The sequence below is a fragment of the Zingiber officinale genome, chromosome 1B, assembly GCF_018446385.1.
Source record: "Zingiber officinale cultivar Zhangliang chromosome 1B, Zo_v1.1, whole genome shotgun sequence".
Classification (NCBI taxonomy): Eukaryota; Viridiplantae; Streptophyta; class Magnoliopsida; order Zingiberales; family Zingiberaceae; genus Zingiber; species Zingiber officinale.
Genome location: NC_055986.1, coordinates 2,248,879 through 2,271,624, shown reverse-complemented (window position 1 = coordinate 2,271,624; position 22,746 = coordinate 2,248,879). Strand labels below are relative to the sequence as shown.

At 34.9% G+C, this 22,746-nt stretch overlaps 1 protein-coding gene across 2 annotated transcripts; it reads left to right on the top strand.

Moving 5' to 3' along the window:
• Positions 1 to 6,874: 6,874 nt before the first annotated feature.
• Positions 6,875 to 21,562, top strand: LOC122046593 (anaphase-promoting complex subunit 5-like). 2 transcript variants are annotated; one of them, XM_042607370.1, is made up of 21 exons: positions 6,875 to 7,212; positions 7,667 to 7,820; positions 7,920 to 8,041; positions 9,959 to 10,190; positions 12,201 to 12,369; positions 12,432 to 12,510; positions 12,613 to 12,698; positions 13,648 to 13,780; positions 14,281 to 14,313; positions 15,678 to 15,932; positions 17,559 to 17,636; positions 17,745 to 18,016; positions 18,810 to 18,869; positions 18,963 to 19,030; positions 19,286 to 19,391; positions 19,491 to 19,632; positions 19,987 to 20,085; positions 20,167 to 20,431; positions 20,565 to 20,632; positions 20,790 to 21,133; positions 21,206 to 21,562. In XM_042607370.1, the coding sequence occupies exons 1-20, from the start codon at positions 7,027 to 7,029 to the stop codon at positions 20,934 to 20,936; spliced, it is 2,754 nt and encodes a 917-aa protein (XP_042463304.1). In that variant the 5' UTR covers positions 6,875 to 7,026; the 3' UTR covers positions 20,937 to 21,133; positions 21,206 to 21,562. The 2 variants fall into 2 exon arrangements, with proteins under 2 accessions (XP_042463304.1, XP_042463310.1); XM_042607376.1 differs by lacking the exons at positions 20,565 to 20,632; positions 20,790 to 21,133; positions 21,206 to 21,562 and having other exon boundaries at positions 19,991 to 20,085; positions 20,167 to 20,340.
• Positions 21,563 to 22,746: the final 1,184 nt, after the last annotated feature.

The window sequence follows — 22,746 nt, the reverse complement described above, 5'->3', positions numbered from 1 at the left end:
CATTGTGACCGTGCCTCAGTGTTCCATTCAGGTTTGTTGTAAACAGATGGATAAATAAAGTGTTTCTATTTCTTTTAGAAGATGGCATTTGGAAATGACCTTCCAGTGCACACAGCCAAGGGAACTTATTTATTAAGGTAATCAATCAAGTTTAGTAAAATTATTTAAATTTGATTTGATTTTTTTTTTTTGTTTATAAGTTTGAACTTGATTTAAATTTGGCTAGAGCTTAGTTTGTTAAGATGCTATTAAACTCTCAATTCAAGTTTATTTGATTATTTAAAATTTTTATATTTAAAATTTATTTGATTTATTATTAAGATTGACAATATAGAACTTTATTTTTTTATTTACTAAGAGTTTATTAATAAATATATGTGTTTAAATTTATTTATTTAATTTATTGAGTTCGTCAATTTTATTTATTTAATTGACAAATATAATCAAATCAAATATTAAATTTATTCATAAATATTCAATTCTTTTACAACTACACAGCTTCGTTAAAGTTAAAAGTAATTTGACTACTAACAATTAGTATTATTATTAGATCACAGATTAATTAAGCTTTAGGGTATTTAAACTTATTTGATAAGATAAATGAGTCAAGTTGAGCCGAGTTTAAAATGAATCAAATCTTTAAAATAATTGTTCAAACTTAGTTGGATTTTTTTTTTTTTTATAAACTTGAGTTTGTTTGAAGTTTGGTTTGAGTTTGATTCGTTTAGATGTTATCGAGCTCTCAATTCAACCTTGACTTGAATTTTGTTCGAGATTAGTTCGTTTAGATGTTATCGAACTCTCAATTTAAAATTGTTTGATTGTTTAAAATTTTCAGTTATTTGATTAGTTATTGAGCTTGATAATTTAAATTTATTTGTTTATTTTATTTTATCACTTATTTAACATATTGATAAGAATTTTTGTTAGATATTGGGGCCTTAAATGCACCAAAACGATTTTGAGGAAGGAAGCCATCAATTGTTGAAAGTTGTAATTGACTTCAAAATTGAAATCTACGATTCGCGTAGACAAATTTAGACTATTAATTTGCTCAAAACCGATTAAGGGTGAATGAGAAATTAATGTTTAAAGTCGGCCCAAAATAACATTTATTATTCATTAATAAAGTGCATGGGAGAATAGTCCCACATCGGAAATTCTCGATGTGTATTCTCTACTTATTAATGAAGATGTGTTAATGGAGTCAACACAAAAATAAAAGGACAGGTGCTGCCATCTTTTGAAGTCGGTTCCGGTGAATTTCTCCGGCTTTTCTCCATGCGGAATGGTTGTCAGAATGGCGGTCGGAACGACGGCCGGTACGGCCGTCGGAATGTCGTTGGTAGCCATATCAGTTTGCACGAAATATCGTTTACGACTGTTTATCCCGGGTAGCTTCTGGAGTATGCAAACTGATCGTCGAGGCTAGTGTTCGACACTATCTCCGTAAACGATATTGCTCCGCTACAGTGCTTAACGGATTGTTCCATCATCTGGAGGGTTCTATTTATACTGAAAGAAGAGGTTGAGTGTCCTTTGGGTGAGTGGATATGTTCCTTGGGCTGGATCGATCTAGATCATCCATTCTCCTATTGTCATCGGTCATCAGATCTGGATCCATTGATTCAATGCTTCAGATCAAGTCTCATCCCAAGCCGTCATATCGTTACTCTTTGCGATCCAACGCTCTAGATCGCATCACAAGCGATCCATCATACCTATTTGATCAACGTTGATCAACGGTAGTCATCCATTCCCTAAGTGTCACGTAAGCACTGCAATGTCACCTACGAAGTGCAAAGTGCGCCTACAAAGCGCCCATTGCGCACGTGGCGGGTGGCGGACATGTGCATAATAATACTCTCAAACGTCTCGTCAAATTAAATTTATTACCAAACGTCAATGTTGACGGAACACACAAATGTGAAGTGTGCGTGGAAGCGAAAATGACAAAACTACCTTTTCATTCGGTGGAAAGGACAACAACTCCTCTAGAGTTAATACACAGTGATCTATGTGACTTGAAATTTGTGCAAACTAGAGGAGGTAAAAAATATTTTATTACTTTTATCGATGACTGCACAAAGTTCTGTTATGTCTTTCTTTTAAGAAGTAAAGACGAAGCCCTAGAGGCGTTCAGAACCTATAAAACAGAAGTTGAAAACCAACTTGACAAACGAATTAAAATAATTCGAAGCGATAGAGGTGGAGAATATGGTGCACCGTTTGATGAATTTTGTACAGAATCTGGCATTATCCATCAAACAACGGCGCCTTACTCACCTCAATCAAACGGTGTTGCCGAACGTAAAAATCAGACACTAAAAGAAATGATAAATGCCTTGTTGATAAATTCAGGCTTACCTCAAAACTTATGGGGGGGAAGCAATATTATCGGCAAATCACATTCTCAACAGAATCCCTCATAAGAAAAATGATAAAACTCCATATGAACTATGGAAAGGTCGCGAGCCATCGTACAAATACCTGAAAGTGTGGGGGTGCTTGGCAAAGGTCGAAGTACTTAAACCAAAGTAAGTAAAAAATCGGACCTAAAACGTTCGATGCGGTATTTGTTGGATATGCCTATAATAGTAGTGCATATCGTTTCCTAGTTCACAAATCAGACATTCCTGATATACATGTGGGAACAACCATAGAATCTCGGAATGCGATATTCTTTGAAAACGTATTCCCAAATAAAAAGGGAAACGTTGAAAGTGATAACAACGGAAGTTCAAACAAAAATGACGTTACCGAACTTAGCTGTTATAAAAGGACTATTGAAGATCAAAGTGAAGAGCCACGTCGTAGCAAACGGGCTAGAGTTGAGAAATCGTTCAGGCCAGATTTCATGACTTTCATGTCAGAAATGGAACCAAGAACATTAAGTGAAGCTCTCTCTAGACCCGATGCTCCAATGTAGAAAGAAGCTGTCAATAGTGAAATTGAGTCTATCATGAATAATCATACTTGGGAATTAGTAGACCTTCCTTCTGGTAATAAACCATTAGGTTGTAAGTGGATACTAAAACGTAAGTATAAAGCTGATGGATCAATTGACAAGTATAAGGTCAGATTTGTAGCCAAGGGGTACAAGCAAGAGAAAGACCTTAATTACTTCAATACATACTCACCGGTGACAAGGATTACGTCCATACGAGTGCTAATAGCCATTGCAGCACTGTATGACCTTGAAATACATCAAATGGATGTTAAAACTGCATTCTTAAATGGTGAGTTGGAAGAAGAAATTTATATGGAGCAACCCGAAGGGTTCATGGCTCCTGGAAATGAGAAAAAGGTGTGTCGACTTGTTAAGTCGTTGTACGGACTTAAGCAAGCACCTAAACAATAGCACGAAAAATTTGACAAAGTAATGCTGTCAAACGAATTCAGAATAAATGAATGTGACAAATGCATTTATGTCAAAAAAACACTTGAAGACTATGTAATTGTCTGTCTATACGTAGACGACATGCTAATAATGGGCAGTAATCATGATGTAATCATGACTACAAAGAAAATGTTGACAAAAAATTTTGATATGAAAGATATGGGTCAAGCAGATGTTATATTGGGAATTAAAATTCTCAGGACATCAGAAGGGATAGTTTTAACACAATCCCATTATGTAGAATCTGTATTGAAAAAATTCAATGCGTACGATCTCTCTACAGTGAAAGCACCTATGGATCTAAGTCAACACTTAGCGAAAAACCATGGTGAGACCATATCGCAGTTGGAATATTCTCGGATAATAGGCAGTTTGATGTATCTCACAAACTGCACACGTCCAGATATTGCCTGTACGGTCAACAAACTGAGTCGTTTTACGAGTAATCCAAACGACACCCATTGGAAAGCATTGATGCGAGTTCTCAGATATTTTAAATATACTATGAACTATGGATTACATTATGAAAAATATCCCGCTGTGTTGGAAGGATATTGTGATGCTAATTGGATATCAGATACAAAAGACTCCAAATCCACTAGTGGATATGTATTCACGATCGGTGGGGGAGCAGTATCTTGGAAATCCACTAAGCAGACTTGCATTGCTCGGTCAACTATGGAATCCGAGTTTATAGCACTAGACAAAGCAGCTGAGGAAGCTGAATGGCTGCGAAATTTCTTGGAAGATATTCCTAGCTGGGTGAAACCTGTGCCTGCCGTACTAATCCACTGTGATAGTCAATCGGCGATTGGAAGGGCACAGAGTAATATGTATAATGGGAAGTCACGACATATACGTCGTAGACATAATACCATTAGACAGTTGATCTCGAATGGAGTGATTGCAATCGACTATGTTAAGTCCAAAGATAATTTGGCAGATCCTCTAACGAAGGGGTTGAGTCGAGATCAAGTATACTGCTCATCAAGAGGAATGAGATTAAAAATCTACAACTAAAAACGACTGTAGCGGTAACCCAACCTTGTTGACTGGAGATCCCAAGATCTTGGTTCAATGGGACAACGAAGTTACAGAAGTTGTGGTCCAGCACATTAGATAGTTTATCTCTATCCCAATCCTAGGATGAATTTGTGCTGTCCTACCTCATGTAGTGAGGTTAAGCTTATGCTTTTAGTGACTTCTATACCTGATAAGGTGGAGTATGGTAGGATACTCTTGATAGAAGTGCCACCTATGTGAGTGTGAAGACACGCAATGAAACACTCATGAATCCAAGATGGTATCCATGGCCGAAACGGAACCAACCATGAGAACCTAAAGTAGGTGAGATAGATCTCTGTATGGGTGTTATTGTCTAAGTATACACCAACAGCTGAGCAGTTCAAGACATCACGTTCACTGCGCAGCCTAGTATACTCGATAGCATTTCACTACGGAAGGTTCAAAGCCACAAGCTACCTCACCCGATGCAGTGACTTATCGATTGGACTCTTGTAAAGTGTCAGCATGCATACACACATTGCATTAATTTCCATTCATGTGGGGGATTGTTGGATATTGGGGCCTTAAATGGACCAAAACGATTTTGAGGAAGGAAGCCATCAATTGTTGAAAGTCGTAATTGACTTCAAAATTGAAATCTACGATTCGCGTAGATAGATTTAGACTATTAATTTGCTCAAAACCGATTAAGGGTGAATGGGAAATTAATGTTTAAAGTCGGCCCAAAATAACATTTATTATTCATTAATAAAGTGCATGGGAGAATAGTCCCACATCGGAAATTCTCGATGTGTATTCTCTACTTATTAATGAAGATGTGTTAATGGAGTCAACACAAAAATAAAAGGACATGTGCTCCCTTAGCCCAGGGCGAGCAGGTGCTCGCACCTGTGAGCCCTCCACCCGCCACGTGCGCAATAGGTATGATGGATCGCTTGTGATGCGATCTAGAGCGTTAGATCGCAAAGAGTAACGATCTGACGGCTTGGGATGAGACTTGATCTGAAGCATCGAATCAATGGATTCAGATCCGATGGCCGATGACAATAGGCGGGATCTGAGGGTCACAACTCCTCAGATCTGATGGATGAGATTGAAGTGGGCTTGGAGAAGGGTTACAACCCTTCAGAATGGATGATCTAGATCGATCCAGCCCAAGGAACACATCAACTCACCCAAAGGATACTCAACCTCTTTACGGAGATAGTGTCGAACACTAACCTCGACGATCAATTTGCATACTCCAGGGATACGTTTGGTTCAAGTTATCATGTATAATCTTGGTTATGTGATTACCAGGTAATCACATAACCAAGGTTATAGGGAATAAAACATAACCAAATGTTGTTTGGTTCAACTTAGGTAATGTAACAAAAACTTGTTTGTTTGAAGGTTTTAATGAATATCCTAGTTTAATATTTTACCATATTACCCTCAGTTATAAAACCAACTATACATAATATTATTATTATTTATTTATTTTTTAATGTTTTTTATTTTTCTTTTTCCTGTATATTTTTTTACTTTTTTATGTGTTTTTTATTTTTTAATGTTTTTATATTTTTATATTATTTATATTTATATTTTTTTATTTTTTTACATTTTTAAAATTTTAATTTTTATTTATTTATTTTATTTTAATTTTTTTTTAATTTTGTAATTTTTATAATTTTTTTTATTTTTTAACTTTTTTAAAATTTTTATAAATTTTTTTTATATTTTTAAATTTTTAAAATTTTTTAAAATTTTTTAACATTTTTATTTTTAAAATTTTTATTTTATTATTTTTTTATTTTTAAAATTATTTATTTTTTAAAAAAATTAAATTTTTTAAAACATTTTTAATATTCTTTTTACATTTTTTCTCTTTTTCTCATGTTTTTTCTTATCGGAGGGTATTTTTGGTAAAAAAAATTCGTTAACCCCGGAATCAACAAAAACCTTAGTTTTCTGAGGTTTTCCGATTCCGGACTGCATGACCCTTTTGCTGACGTGTCGGGCATGGAACATTACTTGGGAATCATCGAATACCTAAACCAAACAAGGTTTTGTTGATAACCTTGGATGGATAACCAAGGTTATCAAGAATAACCCCGAACCAAACGCACCCCAGAAGTTATCCGGGATAAACAATTTTATTAATGAATATGATTTGTAAATATTATTCTGATTACGAATGTTAATGAACTGTATATATATATTCAATTTTATTTATTTAGTTTAACGAATTGTTCAAATTTATTTATTTAATTAATTTAATGTACATTGAATGTATATAAATAAATTTTTATCAAATCAAACAGTAAATTTATTCACGTTTCGTTTATTTACGACCTAACAATTAGTACGAAAGTTGAATAAAATATTAATATTTTTTTAAAAAAAATATTGATGAAAAAATCAGTTGTCAGCGCTTTGCAATACATGGGTGAGTGCAAAATGCGGGTGGCGAATTACTCGGTGCGAAAAGTATTGCGCTTTAGAAGTTGAATTTCGATGTGCGGCTGGGCGACGAAAGTAATTTCCGCCAGGAGAAACCCTCGTCCAGTCGTCCTCGTCGCTTCTCCGTTCGCTCGCTGCGATTGTGAACTCCACCGGAAATGAGTCCGGTCATGGGTGGCGTAGGAAGCACGAAGGAGGGCGGCTCCGAGGTGTTCGACATCACCCCCCATAAGATCGCCGTCTGCCACCTCGTTCAGCTTTTCGCTCAGCCACCTTTGCACTGCACTCGCCAGTCCATCTCGGAACACCAGCGACTCGGTCTCTTCCTTTTTTCGCTCACTAGGGTTCGATCTCAAACACCCTTGTTCCGTTCTTTTCAGTGTCTTCCGTTTGATTCGCGGTACCTATATTTACTGGTAGCCTTCCATTCAATAGGTTTTGGTTCGAAGCCCCTCCTAGTTTTATCAATCTTTCAGTTAGACTGTTTTCTTACTTAATATATTTGTTGAACTTCCAAAATCTGTTTTTTTGTTCTCCAGTGAATTTAAATTTTGCCAAGTACTTGCTTTTATTGTCATTGTGGTGCATTTCTACATCTTCACACTTTTTGCGGATGAGCAAAGCATTTGATATTGACCAATGCTTTTCTTATGTAATTCATGCGCTCTTTCCTTGTTTCTTGTACCTTGCAGAATCATTTGATTAGTCGGCTATTTTACTCTCGTCTTTGATATGCTGAAGTTCTAGTTCTTAGCTAACCATACTCTTCTAACTCATACTGTGCTTATTTTATTGAAGTCTTGTGAGGGTTTCTTTGAACCTACACTGGGAGAATTTATGAACCAGCTGAAGGCTGTTGATCATATGGGTTGGCTTAGTACGGATTTGATTGCCAACCTTTCGGCACTATCCTCACCAGATGATCTATTTAATTTTTTTGATAAGCTGCGAGGTAAATAACATGGTTTATCTATTCATGTTTGTATTCATGACTTGAATATTCAGGTTGGATACTAATAAAAATTACGACTTCTCTTATGAATTTGATCAGGCGTACTTTCCAGTCCTGAAGGATCTTCGATGGAAGATGAACAGATCTATTTGGATCCAAATGGTCACTTGGGGATCTTTCTGAGGTGTTGCATACTGGCCTTCAATATGCTATCTTTTGAGGTGCTTCAAATTTTTATTATTCTGCTATATACTTAAATTTTAAACATGCTCATGAACCTTATTTATTGTCTTCCTGGTGAATTAGTGTGTAACATGACAAAATAATTAGTTAAAATTACTGCCAAACCTTTTTTTATTTATTTTGGGATTTGTGTTGTTTAGTTGCCTTATTCTGAGGCTTGTATTTTGGAGCTTGCTTTAGTGTGCAAGGAGAATATGTTTTCTGTCTATGTGAGTCCTAGCAATAATAGCTGAAGCCGAAGGAATTCCAATTATATTCAGCATAACCCCGCCCCGCCTACTGTGCTGTCAGCATTTTCCAGCTTTCTTTACAAGGATCTGTGAAGTTTAAATAAGCAGGAATATAGGCTTTCTGCTGTTCTGTACCATCTTACCTTGTCATCATCATTGTCATTATCATTATGTTGTGTTTGTTACACCCCAATATAATTTAACAATAAGAATCATATCATTTGTACAAAATTCATCATTTCGAGCTACATCATAACCCTTTTCTGCATCAAATAAAGAAGTAAAATCAATTATCTATCTATCTATCTATCTATCTATCTATCTATCTATCTATCTATAATTCTCACATTCTTTATTGCTCCACTAATATTTGTTGAACACAGTTCTTGCTAAAAAGTAAATAATTGGAGTATATTTGTGACATGCTAAGTGGGTCTTCTTGAGAATAAGACGAAGCATGGACACAAATTTAAGAGTTTTGGAAGCAACTAAATGGGCATAAAAATATTAAAAGGAGAAAGTGCATAATGAATCAAGATCTGTATATAGTATCAATAAGAGTACAAATTACTACATTAAATATAAGGAATGCACATTGGAGGTATTTTTCACTTGAATCTGCATTCCATACTACCAATCTCATAGCTTTATCTAATGAAACTCCTACTCGAACAAGAGCTTCAAAGAACCTATGTTAATATCCATGACCCATGTTGAGTTCAAGTGTATGCACAATAAATGAGTGACCCATGGAGAAATTTCCTCACTCCCTCGGGTTGGTGTATACACTTGCAGCAGTGTGCCACGTGTTCACACAATGAACCTCACCATTGGCATGTCTATTTGGTAACTCAAATATCGTAAAGGTACCATCACGCTATATGAATTATCAGTATTGCAATCTACATCAAGTGGTCGAGTCCAATCAGATTTTTTTGATGAGGGTGGCAAAGAATTTAAATTAGGCCATCTTATGATATCATGTGTTTCTTAATTAACCAGATGTAGTAACTTGATAGAAAATTGCATGTTTAGTAGTGGCTCAACAGGCGTTGAGATGACGAATTGCATGTTTAGTAATGGCTCAACAGACGCTGAGGTGACAAATTTGACTTTGATGTGTCTAGTTTCTCACTATTCACTGCCCTTTAGCTACACCATTGATCCTAACAACCAATATTGATTCTTCACATTGTGGGGCAAAATGAGTGTTTGGACATGCTAAACAGGTGCATACAATATTGAGAAACAATAAGGAAAATAGAGTTAAATAGATTTCTATATTAAGAATATTGGGTAATAAGGTCAATTGCATTGAATAAGTATGGCTGCTATCAAGTTTCAAGGCCAAAAATGTCATAGTAAGAGTCACTAAATAATTACTGGATCAACTTGTCAATTATCTTGAGTACAATTTACATTACACTTATCCCCCACCACCTTACCTGATGATGTGGGCTGAAAATGGCTAACAAATTGTTCACTTTTTGTTTCTTTACTTTTTTACAATCCCAGAGTTTTTCTTGTCATTTTTCATCTTGTTTCTCTGAAGTTCATTGTTTGTCAAAGTTTATATACTTCATTTATATCGCAGGAATGATTGTAATAACTAACCAGTTATATAATTAATGTTCACATATTGCTCTTCTGTTATATGTCTTTTAGGGAGTTTGCCATCTTTGGACAAATTTAGCAGCATACTGTAACTCAAATGGTTCTATGGATGAATTGGCTGAAGAGAACGATTTTGATGAATCAGAAAACCATGAACTGCAAGAGTATCCAGAACTTGATTGCGAGCCTGCTGAGCTCGATGAATATAGCCTAGAAAACACTGCACAAGCTTCAGAAAATTTGCTAAATGTTAGGGCAAAGTTACTTTCTAGTTTTCCTGAAGGTCTGTGATATAGCAGTACGATGTTTTCATACATTTTGCAGTACTTAATTTTAACAAGGTGGTTGATTCTAGGAGTAATTTGCATCTGCATAGCCACATTTTGATTTCCATTTCACCTTTATGGTATTTTTTAGTCTTCATTTTGGTATGTGCAACTGGGATATTATTTTTGTAGTTTAGACAAAATTGTAACTTTTTCATTTTAGCTGACGGGACTAACTACAAAATCTATTGGTCATTTTTAAGATATTGGTATCATCTTGACTTATTTTCTCTCATTTTGTCAGCTTTTGGAGCTATTCTAGTTATTCTTAGATAATAATTTTGTTTTGTATTTTTTTCTAGTCATCCCACACATTCATTTTAGTGTTCTCATCTTTTCTCATTTTTTTTATTTACTTACTGTCCAACTACTCGGCCCACAAAATATGACTTAATTTTTTTTTTCTTTTAGTCTAAGGTGCATAAAGTGGTCTAGAGACTAGAAACCACTCTTCATTCCAATCACTCAAAGAAGACACTTTGGCTTTGAAATGGACTAGCAATGACATTGAGGGCTTTGATGAGGTCTTGGGACAATGAGGGCTTCACTCGAGTGTGACAATGCCAAGGGTTTCTCCCATTGCAACAACACTGAGGACTTCACTATGGTCCGCAATGACACTGAAGATTTCACTATAGTTGGCGATAACATCAAGGGTTTCACCGTGGTTCATGACAACGTTGATTGGTTCCACTTGCCTTTGATGATGATGAGAGTGTTGATTGTGGTTCATGACAATGATGATGCCTTTCTAAATTTTCTTGTTCCTCCTCTTTTGCTCATTTAGGACACCCTTCAACCAGGCACTCAATATGGTCGACAAGATTTTGGAACCTTTGTCAAAATATGTCTACCTATTCAATTTTAGTTCTACTTAAAATCTATAAATTTTAAAGTTTCTCTTCATTATTAGAGCATTCAATTACTCCATTCATTAATTAGCACAATGCAAGTAGAATTAACAAGAGATAAGAGAGAAGATTGTGGTGAATATGACTTGAAGATTCAGCCAATGTTAATGTGAAAAACTAGAGATTAGAGTTTATCCTTGCTCTTGTTAATGACAATGTTATAGTTTCTATAATTTTATGTATAATCTTGTGGCAATATTTTCTAACTATATGATAGCATGATCCTATATTAGTTTTTCTTTGGTAATTAATTAATTTTATTATGTAGTATTATTTTAACAATTTCTCTTATTAAGTTATTTTAAAATGGTCTATTCATTTCATAAATTCTTTATCAAGTTATATAATGTTTGACTGCCTTGTAACATTTTTTTAAAATTATTTTTAATACTTTTAATTTTTCATAAGATTATTATTTAGCAATCATTCCTTGCAGTAAATAATATTGCATTATTTTTGTCAATTGTAAGAAGATATTATTTCCAATTATTTACTTTTTTTAATGATGCATTTGATAGATTTAAAATTGACAGCAAATAGTAATTTCAATAAAAATGCTACTTACATATAAATATCAATTTATCAAAATAATTAAATTACAGTTAATTATTCTGATACAGAAACATTTTAGGTATCTATATATAATTCTACTGTATTTCAGTTGGCATTTATGCTGTATTTTTGTTATATTACAAAAGTACTTCCTTACTGCACTTTTACCAAACACTGGAAGGTAAAGTTGCCTCAGATAACAATTTTTGAAGGATATTTTTACTAAAACAACTATTTTTTAGACATATTTTTGAAGGATACTTTTACTAACTTCAAGTACTTTTAAATGCAATTTTGTAATGTGAATATGCATTCAAAACCCATCCTATGTTTTCTAATTTTGTTGCCTGTGGATGTTTTTGAACTTTCGTTGCTAATGTTCTTCCACTGGTGTGTGATGTCTTATGTTTGTTTATAAAAAGTTACTCCTGTCTTGATCTAATTTCTCTCATCAATTTAAATTGAATTTGGCTCAGTAAAAGACCATATCAATGTAAATTCCAGATAACCAGACTTCTTTTGATCTGAAGATGAAGCATGTTGATGATACTGCACAAAGTGGTGGGCTTATTCCTTTATTGCATAATTTCAGACGAGATGATAGTTTAGGAATCCTTCGATCAAGGTGGCAAATAGAAGGCTACCTGAATGTTCAAGCTGATTTGCTTGAGAAGTGAGTATTGATTAACTTGTCTAGCAAAATTGTTGTTTGCTGTTACATCTTTTCCTTGCCAGGAATGCGGCGTCATTTCCCTTAAATTCACTTGCGGCTACTCTAAAGCAATTACAAAAGCTTGCTCCAGAACTTCATCGTGTAAGTTGAGGACCTATTGGATTTGGATGCAAACATAGTAAGTAGGCATTGATTGGATGGTTCTTGCTTCAGTACACTCTTAACCCTTCAATTTTTTTGTAGGTTCATTACTTGCAATACTTAAATGCTCTTTATCATGATGATTATGTTGCTGCTTTAGACAGCCTGCACTGCTACTTCGACAACAGGTATAGATTTGTATTGGATATGTGCCTTTTGATTTTTGGTTGAATCTAGAGTTGGAGTAAATTCTTCATGGAGTGGTTATAATAATTTGACATTATGTTAATTATTCATCCTCATGTTTGTTTACATGAGAGTAGATGTTGATTTACCTAAGCACACAGGAAAGCATGGAAAAGGCTGGGATAGGGCACAAGGCTCTATCGTTGCTCTGGAAAGGCTTCATATACACTTTAGAGATATGAGATTTTGATATTTGTTCCCACCTGAAAGTCGGAAATCATGGAAGTTTTATTCAACTGAAGAATTGGGTTCATGATCAGATCTTTTATTGGTATCATGTTTTCTAGAAGAATAGCATGGCTAAATAGTGTGATAAACTCTATCTCTGTTTGTCTTATTGAATGAGATACCATTGCTACAATCTTGTTTTACTTAGAAATGAACTATCTGTACGTTATTAGATATTTCTACAGTCAATAACCATCAAAAGCTATTTCTTGGTTTCGGTTATTCTTTTTTTTATTTCAGTTATTCTTACCAAATGAAGTATTTCCCCTTAACAATGGATCTTTGATTGATACTGTCTCATCATAGCGTCAAATGATTCCCACTGTCAAGTTTTTATTTTCATTTTCTTCTGAAAGTTAAGTAAACAGATAATATTTTAAACTCAAATTTCTTGCAGTTGTTACACCCACATCCTTGTATTCTTAATATCTTGTGTTGTCTTTATATGCATGCTTCATTTTATCAATTTAACATGTGTATTCTGTTTTTACAAATTCGTCCAACAGATTTTCCCTTCATTAATTCCTCATGTAATGGGAATCACTTTTGGTATAGTTTCATGAATTATATTCTTAATGTGCATTACTATTAACCAATATTTTACAATGGTAACTTTGAAAATAAGAAGCCCTGTTTTCTGATTGGATACTTGAACCCCTAAAGTGCAGGGATGGAAGGACTTTTTAATAGATCAGCTGCTCCGTCCTCTGAATTTGAGGTTGGGAAATATGAAACTGCTTTGCTATGTCTGGGCTCGCTGCATAGTCATTTTGGCCATCCTAAGAAAGCTTTGGAGGTAATCTCTTTAAAGCCATCATCCTTTTTTCCTCTCTTTTTCCTTGCCATTAAGATTGTAAATTTCTATACAGCACCATTTGTTTATGGGTCAAGTATTTAGCTTGTTTGTTGTCATTAGATACATATTTTCTAGTATTTTGCAGCTGCACGAAGAGGCCCATTGATTATTTTCTTTGAGCTACTCTTTGACTAAATTGTGATATAAGTGCGTGAGCAGCATTGCTGAGGACCTGATGGTTGTCTCATTTATACATCTATTTAATGGCATTAAAGTTTTTTTCTTCTTGGATTTCATGGAAGGATATTTAATTGCTCAATTTTTGCCTTAAATTATTTCTGAAATGTCAGATAATTGTTCAGTGTGGCATATCTGATTAGCTACACTGATTTTGTCTTAACAGTTCCTTCTTTACCATATAGTGGTTTCAGAAGTTCTCTATTCTGCAATTAGCTCAGCTTGTTTGACTCCTAACTGCTCTAGTTTTCTCTTCTTGTCAGGCTCTAACTGAAGCAGTAAGGGTCTCACAACAGGTATGTTGTGGTTGATATACTTTAATTGAGTATTTATACCTCTCATTTAAACTTAGATATCATTGTTTTTTACTGGACATCATTCTTCTTAAAACAAATGATTAGTTTATTTAACAACTTCCCAATATTGCCATTTTGCATCCAACTTTTTTTTCTCTATAAGTTCTTTTTATGCTCAAGATAAATATATTTTGTTTGTGATCTTAAAAAATTGTTGATTTGGTGGATTCGTTTTAGATTTCTGGGCTGCTATTCAAAACTGTTGTAATGGGTTAAAATGGTAAAAGGGTTATTACTGGTAGTGATAGTTAAGGACATGTCTACTTGAGGGGAAGGGAGCTCAGTAGAGGGAAAGGAAAGGGGAAAAGCGTTAGTTCTCTTAGCTACTCTGGTAGAAGAAGACACAGTAAAAGTAAGGGCAGGGGGTGTTTGGAGCTTCTTTCCCCACTGTTGGCTCCATCTAAAAATGAATGGAAGGGAGGATGAGAGGAACTCTCCATGTCTTGGGGTTGATAAAATGAAAGAGGTTGTTTTGCCAATTTTTATCTCATGTTCTCTTCTTTCCTTTCTTTTCAAGTAGACAAACCTTCTCGTCTTTTCACCACCACTTTTCCTTTCTTTCCCCGCTTTGTTCACTCAAGTAGATACACCTTATGATTGTTAATCTAGAATTGTGTAATAATTGTGTAGATCATGATACAAACCTTCTCGTCTTTTCACCACCACTTTTCCTTTCTTTCCCCGCTTTGTTCACTCAAGTAGACACACCTTATGATTGTTAATCTAGAATTGTGTAATAATTGTGTAGATCATGATACAAACCTTCTCGTCTTTTCACCACCACTTTTCCTTTCTTTCCCCGCTTTGTTCACTCAAGTAGACACACCTTATGATTGTTAATCTAGAATTGTGTAATAATTGTGTAGATCATGATACAAACCTTCTCGTCTTTTCACCACCGCTTTTCCTTTCTTTCCCTGCTTTGTTCACTCAAGTAGACACACCTTATGATTGTTAATCTAGAATTGTGTAATAATTGTGTAGATCATGATTTGGCCTTCAACCCAAGTTTTCTCCCTTATTGCAGAGACATGCATCTGTCACTGAGTTTGGATGCAAACTTGTTAAGTGTTTGATATGCATAACAAATGAAAACAAGTGTAGGTGGTCCATCATGGCACAGTTTCAAAAGATTTAACCGCATTAAGCATTTAGCAATATATCCTCATAAAAATATTTGCATATAATTGGAATTGATGTGGTGAGCATAGGATAAGATATTAATTATCCTTATGTCTATTTGTGAGTCCTTGCTTGAGTGCCTATACATTTTCAACTGATTCTGAATGTACTAATTGTTGTAGAACAATGACGATGCATGCCTTGCTTACACATTGGCAGCTATATGCAAACTATTGTCCGAAGTAGGAGTTTCAAATATGACTGGAATTATTGGTTCCCCATATTTACTGGGCACTTCTACTGGTCTTGCTACACCATTATCCACCCAGAAACAATTGCTTGTGCTTCTTAAGAGATCGCTTGGTAGGGCTAATCATCTAAAGCTCACAAATCTGTTAGCCTTCAATCGGCTTGCCTTGGCAAAATTTGATCTTAAGGTTAGTTTAGTCAAGTTATTTCTGCACTTCTGATTTTTTTAAAAATAATATCAATCTTTGTTACTGTATCTTTTTATTTCTTCAATTATTGAATGTTTCTTCTTAGAACATAATGGTGCTAGAATTCCTGGAGAGTTCATTCTTAACCATTTTCATTTGTTGAATGGCAATCTGATTTTTAATTTTTGTTCTTCCACCAACAATTTTGAGAGATAGGTCGGACCAAAAAAGGCCTTAGCTAAAGAGGCTATCTTTTTTAGAATTTTGATAATGAAATTTCTTCTCCATTTATAGGGTAAGTTAAAAAAGATACTTATATTGTTTTGTGCTTTTATCTAAGAAATTTGTTTCACAACAATTACATTTTACAAAGAGTGAGACCAAATCTGTAAAAAAGTAAACAATTTATCTAAGAAATCTGTTCTACAACAATTCTATTTTACAAAGAGTAAGACCAAATCTGTAAAAAGGCAAAAACATTTTTGTTCCTGATTTTTCTTGTGTTTCTGGAATGTGTTATGGATTTGCTATCAAAAGAATATTAAAAGGTAGTTTCTTTTAGATTGGATATACTGTTTAAGATTAAATAAAGCATGTCCTTATGGATAGTCAGCCTGTATATTATGTTAGTGTTAGTTTTATTAATTTTGCTCTTTGTATTCCACAAATCCTATCAATGTTGATAATACTGTGGGGATACATATTTTTACAGAAGATGTTATGTTTCCTGAAGCTTAGAAAACAAAATCAAATCAGAACAGCCAAGGATGAGGGTTCGTGACAAAATGTTTTTTGAATATTTAAAAGTTAAACTATCACAATTGCCTTAGCTCTCCGAAAGGCTAAACTAACTCTTCTAATTATGTCTCTGTATTCAGTAAGACTTCATGGTTAAAGTTCAGAAATCACCTAGGCCACATGGGTGGGGATTACTTGGATCCCATTTACTTAACACACTGTATGTTAAGATGGTGTAGTCTGTTCATATGTGAATATATAGTAACTGTAACTAGCTGTCTGCAGCATCTTTTGTTTTATTCTCTATTAACACTGGTGAGAGATATGGAATTTGAACTAGCCTTGCATAAAGTTCTTGGAGGAAAGATTTATATAGTCTTCCATCAGTGAAGAAGTCACCTAGGCCACGTATCATGGGTGGATTACTTGGATCCCCACACTTACCTTAAAGTGTCGAGGTGGGAGTAAAGAAGCCCAATATCTTCATCAACTGACTTGTTTTGTTCTTTAACTCACTGTATCTGAAGATGATGTGGTTATATTTGTTATATGCAAATATATAGTAACTTTAACTAGCTTTATTGCAGCATCTTCGTCTTGTTCTTGAATAAGTTGTATTTGTTTTCTTCTCTATTAACACTCGTGGGAGGCATGGAATTTGAACTGGCCTTGCATAAAGTTAATGGAGGGAAAATTTATGTAGCCAACTGCAAATAGTTGGAACTAATTTAGCTTCTTATTGTTGTTTCTGTTGTATAAGTAGCAAAGTATATAGATTTTTTTGTTACTATCCATGTTTGTCCTTTATGCTGTGGACAAAAGACTCATCTTGTCTGGAATCTGTATGTTTCCTATGACTGAAAATTTCTAGCATCTTCATTTGTTCAGCATGTGAAGAAACCATTGATCTCTTTTGGTCCCAAAGCTTCTATGAAGCTTAAAACATGCCCAATAAGTGTCTGCAAGGTAAGTAAATAATTCTTTATTCATTACACTTATTTTCTCCTAATTTAAATATGATTTCTCCATTGAAGTTGTGATACTTGGCAATCCTGTTGCCTGTCATCTCTACAGGAGCTAAGGTTAAGTTCCAAAGTGTTAAGTGAATTTGGAGCAGATGGGATTTTGCAACTAAACGACACTGGTGCTTTTAGCACTTCATGGCTTAAGAACCTAACAACTGTTGATAATCCATGGCTCAAGTCACATATGTCCAGGAGCTTGTCAGCTAATGATTTTGATGTGTTTCAGTTTCATGGACAGCCCAGTCCTATTCCTGGGTCTGTCTTGCAATTGGCTGGTGCGTCTTATTTGCTTAGGTCCACAGCATGGGAATACTATGGCAGGTAATTCTAGTACTTCATGAATGGACTTAGATGGAGTGTTTTGGTACATCCTTTGCATGTTTTTTGACTAGGATTTACTATCATTATTAATGATTTAGTTGTAAATATTACTTTCTTTTATACTTTGTGTTTAAGGATGCACAAAGTTCCATGTTGCCAATTCTAAACAGTTGAATGGTCATGGTTTCTACTTTTTTTTATATATATTTTTTGAAGAAAGATGCCTGTTTCTTACCTTGATGAATCAAGTAACATATATGCATCTTTTTTTTTGCAATACTTACTTTAAAGGTCTGGCAACAGTGGTCAAGGTTTGACTAAGTTAATGTGTCATAATGATAAAAAAAAATCTATTACTGGATAAAGCATCGTGCTTACTGCTTACCCATTTACTATTGAAAAGAATTGAGCCTTCCATGGAGCTAGCTGATACTCTATGAATTTGGTGAATCTATTAGATTTTGTTGCTGTTATTGTTTGCTTACGTTTTTGCAATTGAGATGTGCTATTATTTTGGTACTACATAGCTTTGACAATGTTTTTTTGGTGATGTTGCTTACATCTCTCATTTTGTGAAAGTATATTGGTAAGGATCACTTTTTAATCCTGGTTAGTCTTATCACTATTGTCAATTGATGTATCTTCTGCAATATGATGCTCAACCTTTATTTATACTAAAGAGAATTTTCTGTCATCTAGCAGCTGTAATCCTACATGAATACTACTATTAATTAAACTTGATCACAACATTAACTTTATGTAGCTCATTTTATCTTCTATTTTTTTTCTTAAGCTCTCCGTTGGTTCGGATGAATGCTTTGGTTTATGCAACGTGCTTTGCTGATGTTGCAAGGTATCTTACTTGGCTGAATGTCTTGGCGACATCTTTTTTTGCAAATTGTAAAAGGATGAATTATTTAAACTTATGACTTGATTTTATTGTCAGTTCATCAGAGTTGTCACTGGCATATGCAAAACTAATACAACATTTGAGTGTATTCAAAGGATATACTGGTAATTATCTACTCACCCTAAATTTCATGTGACTATATTCTCCAGTCTTTCTTATTCACTTGACTGAGATGTTTGAAGTGAACTGATTTTCTTTCTTCCTATTGTGTGACAATGTTTTGTTGGTTTAGTGTGAAAGGTACATAAATTGATGTATTTGAGATATTTCTGATGCAGCACCAAAATTATTTCTTTCCTCATCTGCATTAATTTCTGTCTTATGAAACATGTTATCAATTCCTCTCATTTCCTTTGCAGAAGCATTAAATGCACTGAAGTTTGCAGAAAAGAAATTTTTTTCTTTATCAAATCAACACATCCAGCTTCTTAAGCTACAGCTTCTTCATGAGCGAGCTTTACACAGGTATGTTGTTGAATTTTTCTTCATTGCCTACAGTTGACTAGTTGGAAGATCATCTACTGTAAGGTTCTAGATATTTCATTCTGAATGGACCTGATCCAGGGGGAATTTGAAGGCTGCTCAACAAATTTGTGATAAGTTTGGAGTTCTTGCTTCATCTGTTTCTGGAGTGGATATGGACCTTAAGACAGAGGCTGGTCTTCGAAATGCACGAACTTTACTTGCAGCAAATCAGTTTAGCCAAGTATATCATCCTCACTATTATACTTTTACTGATATTTGTATGGTTTCTTAGTTGAGGATTGAGGCAAGAGTCAACTATTGATTTATTTTGATTGATATTTTCTGCTTTACTAGCATGCCATACTCTGATGTACAGGCTCATATTCACACAGGAAAATGTGTTAATCAATTCATATTTAGTTTAGTCCAATTTAATATGCTTGTAAGTTTGTTGGTGGATCATGGACACAAATAGTGCCATCATAATTTCTTGTTAATAATTTGCTTAATCCCATTTGATAGTTATGCTTGAATTGCTGGAATGAATAAATCTGCCATGTATAAACATACACATCTAATAAGTAGTTCTAATTAGGCAGCTGCAGTTGCAAGCAATCTGTTCTCCACATGCTACAAGTTTAACATGCAGATTGAGAATGCCACTGTTCTTCTTTTGCTTGCTGAAATTCATAAGGTAAAGAAAACACATGACCTATTGATTTCATTCTGAATTCTCCCATAGTGAACTTATCTTCTACCCTTTTGATTTTGTCAGAAAGCTGGTGACACTGTCCTTGGACTGCCTTATGCATTAGCAAGTTTATCATTCTGCAAAATATTTAATTTAGATTTGCTTAAAGCATCAGCCACTGTCATACTTGCTGAATTATGGCTTGCTCTTGGATCAAGTCATGCAAAGAAGGCATTGTCCCTCGTTCATCTTGCTCTTCCTCAGATTCTAGGTCATGGAGGTCTTGAGCTGCGTGCACGAGCCAACATTGCACTAGCAAAATGTCTTTTATCTGACCCAACCTTCTCAAGTGAGTATGCATGATCCTACACACTGCATTGGTAGATTTCCTGCATACATGATAAATTTAAACCTTCATACCTAATTTGAAATTATGTCCTGATTTCTGATCCCATTCATATTCTCCATTTTGCCTCGTTCAGTTTCGGAAGACCCTGATTCAGTGCTAGATCCTCTAAGCCAAGCTTCTGAAGAACTGCAAATTCTGGAGGTGAGTTGCATGATGCATGCCTATCTCACTAATGTTATTATGGTGGCTAGCATATCTCTCACATTGCACTACATCCGAATTCAGAAATGTTATCTTTTGCCAGTTCAAATTCTTTCAAATTTGATTTAGTGCTTGTTACAAGTGCATTCTTTTGCAGTACAACGAAATGGCTGCCGAAGCTTTCTATTTGATGGCCATCGTATATGACAAGCTTGGAAGGCTAGATGAGAGAGAAGAGGCAGCATCTTCTTTCAGAAAACATCTGCTTGCACTTGAAAATCCAGAAGATGAAGAGGATTTGTAAACTGGCAGGACTGTGCCATCATGGCTTGACAAACTAAGAATCAAGGAGAGTAGATCCTCTGGAACAGCAGTTACTGGTGGGAGTTACCTACTATATAGCATTGCGCATGAACCGTAGTTGAGTTATTTCTGACAGTCTGATCAATTATATTACATGATGTTGAGGGAGGCGGTTCTAATGTCAGCATGCATAAACAGGTAGGCCTATTCCTTTTTCATCAAATAGAAGTTTACAATATTCGGTGGCTTGATCTGTGTCTTTTCTTGCAGCTATTTTCTGCCTTGTCTAATGCAAATGGAAGACGCTCCTCCATTGCCCACCCCAAGCCTTATAGAAGGTTAACTATTTTCTGCCTTGGAGTCTACCGTGATTTTCAGACAATGTCTAATCATAAAATATTTTACTAAACTGATTCTTTTTTTTTTTTTTTTGGGCGTGTCCATTTTAATTATGTATCGAAGTGAACCCACATGTTCGGTGACAAGTCAAACTAGAGCCTAATTAACCGTGTTTTGTCTTCATTTGTCATGTAGCAGCAGCTACACAAAAAAACAGAGCAATTATTGTCTGCTGTCATGGTGTATAGTTATAAGAATCGTATTGAAAATTTGATTGAAAATTGATCTCTTGGGTCTGTTACTGCAGATATATAATAAGATCTTCAGATCGAAGGCATCATGACAAGATGATTAACATTGTAATAAAGAAAGAACTATGAAGGAAATCCGATTAAAATACCTCTTACAAATTTTGACAAGAAAAAAAAAAAATCAAACACATGATTTAGTGGTCCTGTCCAAAAGCGTGAAACTGTAAAGTCGGGAAGGTGGTGGTTTTATTGATTGGATGAAGACTTTGCTCTCTATAAAACAAACTAAATCAAGGAAGAGATCTTTGGCATTGGTTCTTGGATGTTCAAATGGCATTGGTTCTTGGATGTTTAAATTAGAAACAGAAGAAGAGAAATTGAAAAAAATAATAGGGACAAAAATGAATCTTACTTTTTTCATACTTAATTTACGTTTTTATACCTTTCTTAGTGACCCTTTATGTTATCATATTTAATGATATTAATTACCGACATAAAATATCTTTGTCTTGGCTTCTTACATTCATGGAATTAGTATTAATCATCATAGAAGAATATTTTATCTTGGCTACGTTGTAGTAAATGATAGATGGAATGTTCTTTTTTATTCTCTCTTCTCCTTATTAAGTATCTTAACTTTTTTCTCTTTTATTATTTTATAGGTTCGTTATTAATATGTGCAATGCCATATCCCACGCCAGATGGGTGGCCCACTCTCTGCTGATCAGGCTGACCAGACACTGATTCATTCAGACGGTCAACCGAATAATGGTTCCTCCGATCGGTTGGTGTAGCCACTTCTCGATCGGGTCATGCGGATGATCCTTGCTTAAGCCCTAATATTGACCGCCTTGACTTTGACCTACACCGTGACCATTGACCGGTGCCAGATAGACTCCTTATCGGTGCATCACATAGATTCCCATTACTTTCCTTTTGATAGCGTGGGGTAGGTAGAAGGCAACGACTCCACAACGTCGGGAGGTAGTGCCGGAGCTCAACAGATTGTCATGCGTGCCGATGCCAACAAGAGCTTCTAGATCCATTATCTTAGTGGTTCTCCTAGTGTCGGCTCAACGAATATGAATGGAGATAAATATAGATACACAGGCCATAAGTATATAATGGATAAATCTCAAATCGTCTATTTCTGAGAATTAATCTGACTATTATATTAAAGATGTCATGCGCCCATTGTGTTGGATCGAAAGCGCTAGAGGG

What these genes read in the sequence shown, in the direction of transcription:
- LOC122046593 (XM_042607370.1), top strand. Translation starts at nt 7,027, where the DNA reads ATGAGTCCGGTCATGGGTGGCGTAGGAAGCACGAAGGAGGGCGGCTCC. An exon ending in TCAATATGCTATCTTTTGAG is followed by an intron (nt 8,042 to 9,958) that starts GTGCTTCAAATT and finishes TATGTCTTTTAG; the next exon opens with GGAGTTTGCCATCTTTGGAC. An exon ending in TGCTTTGCTGATGTTGCAAG is followed by an intron (nt 18,870 to 18,962) that starts GTATCTTACTTG and finishes TTTTATTGTCAG; the next exon opens with TTCATCAGAGTTGTCACTGG.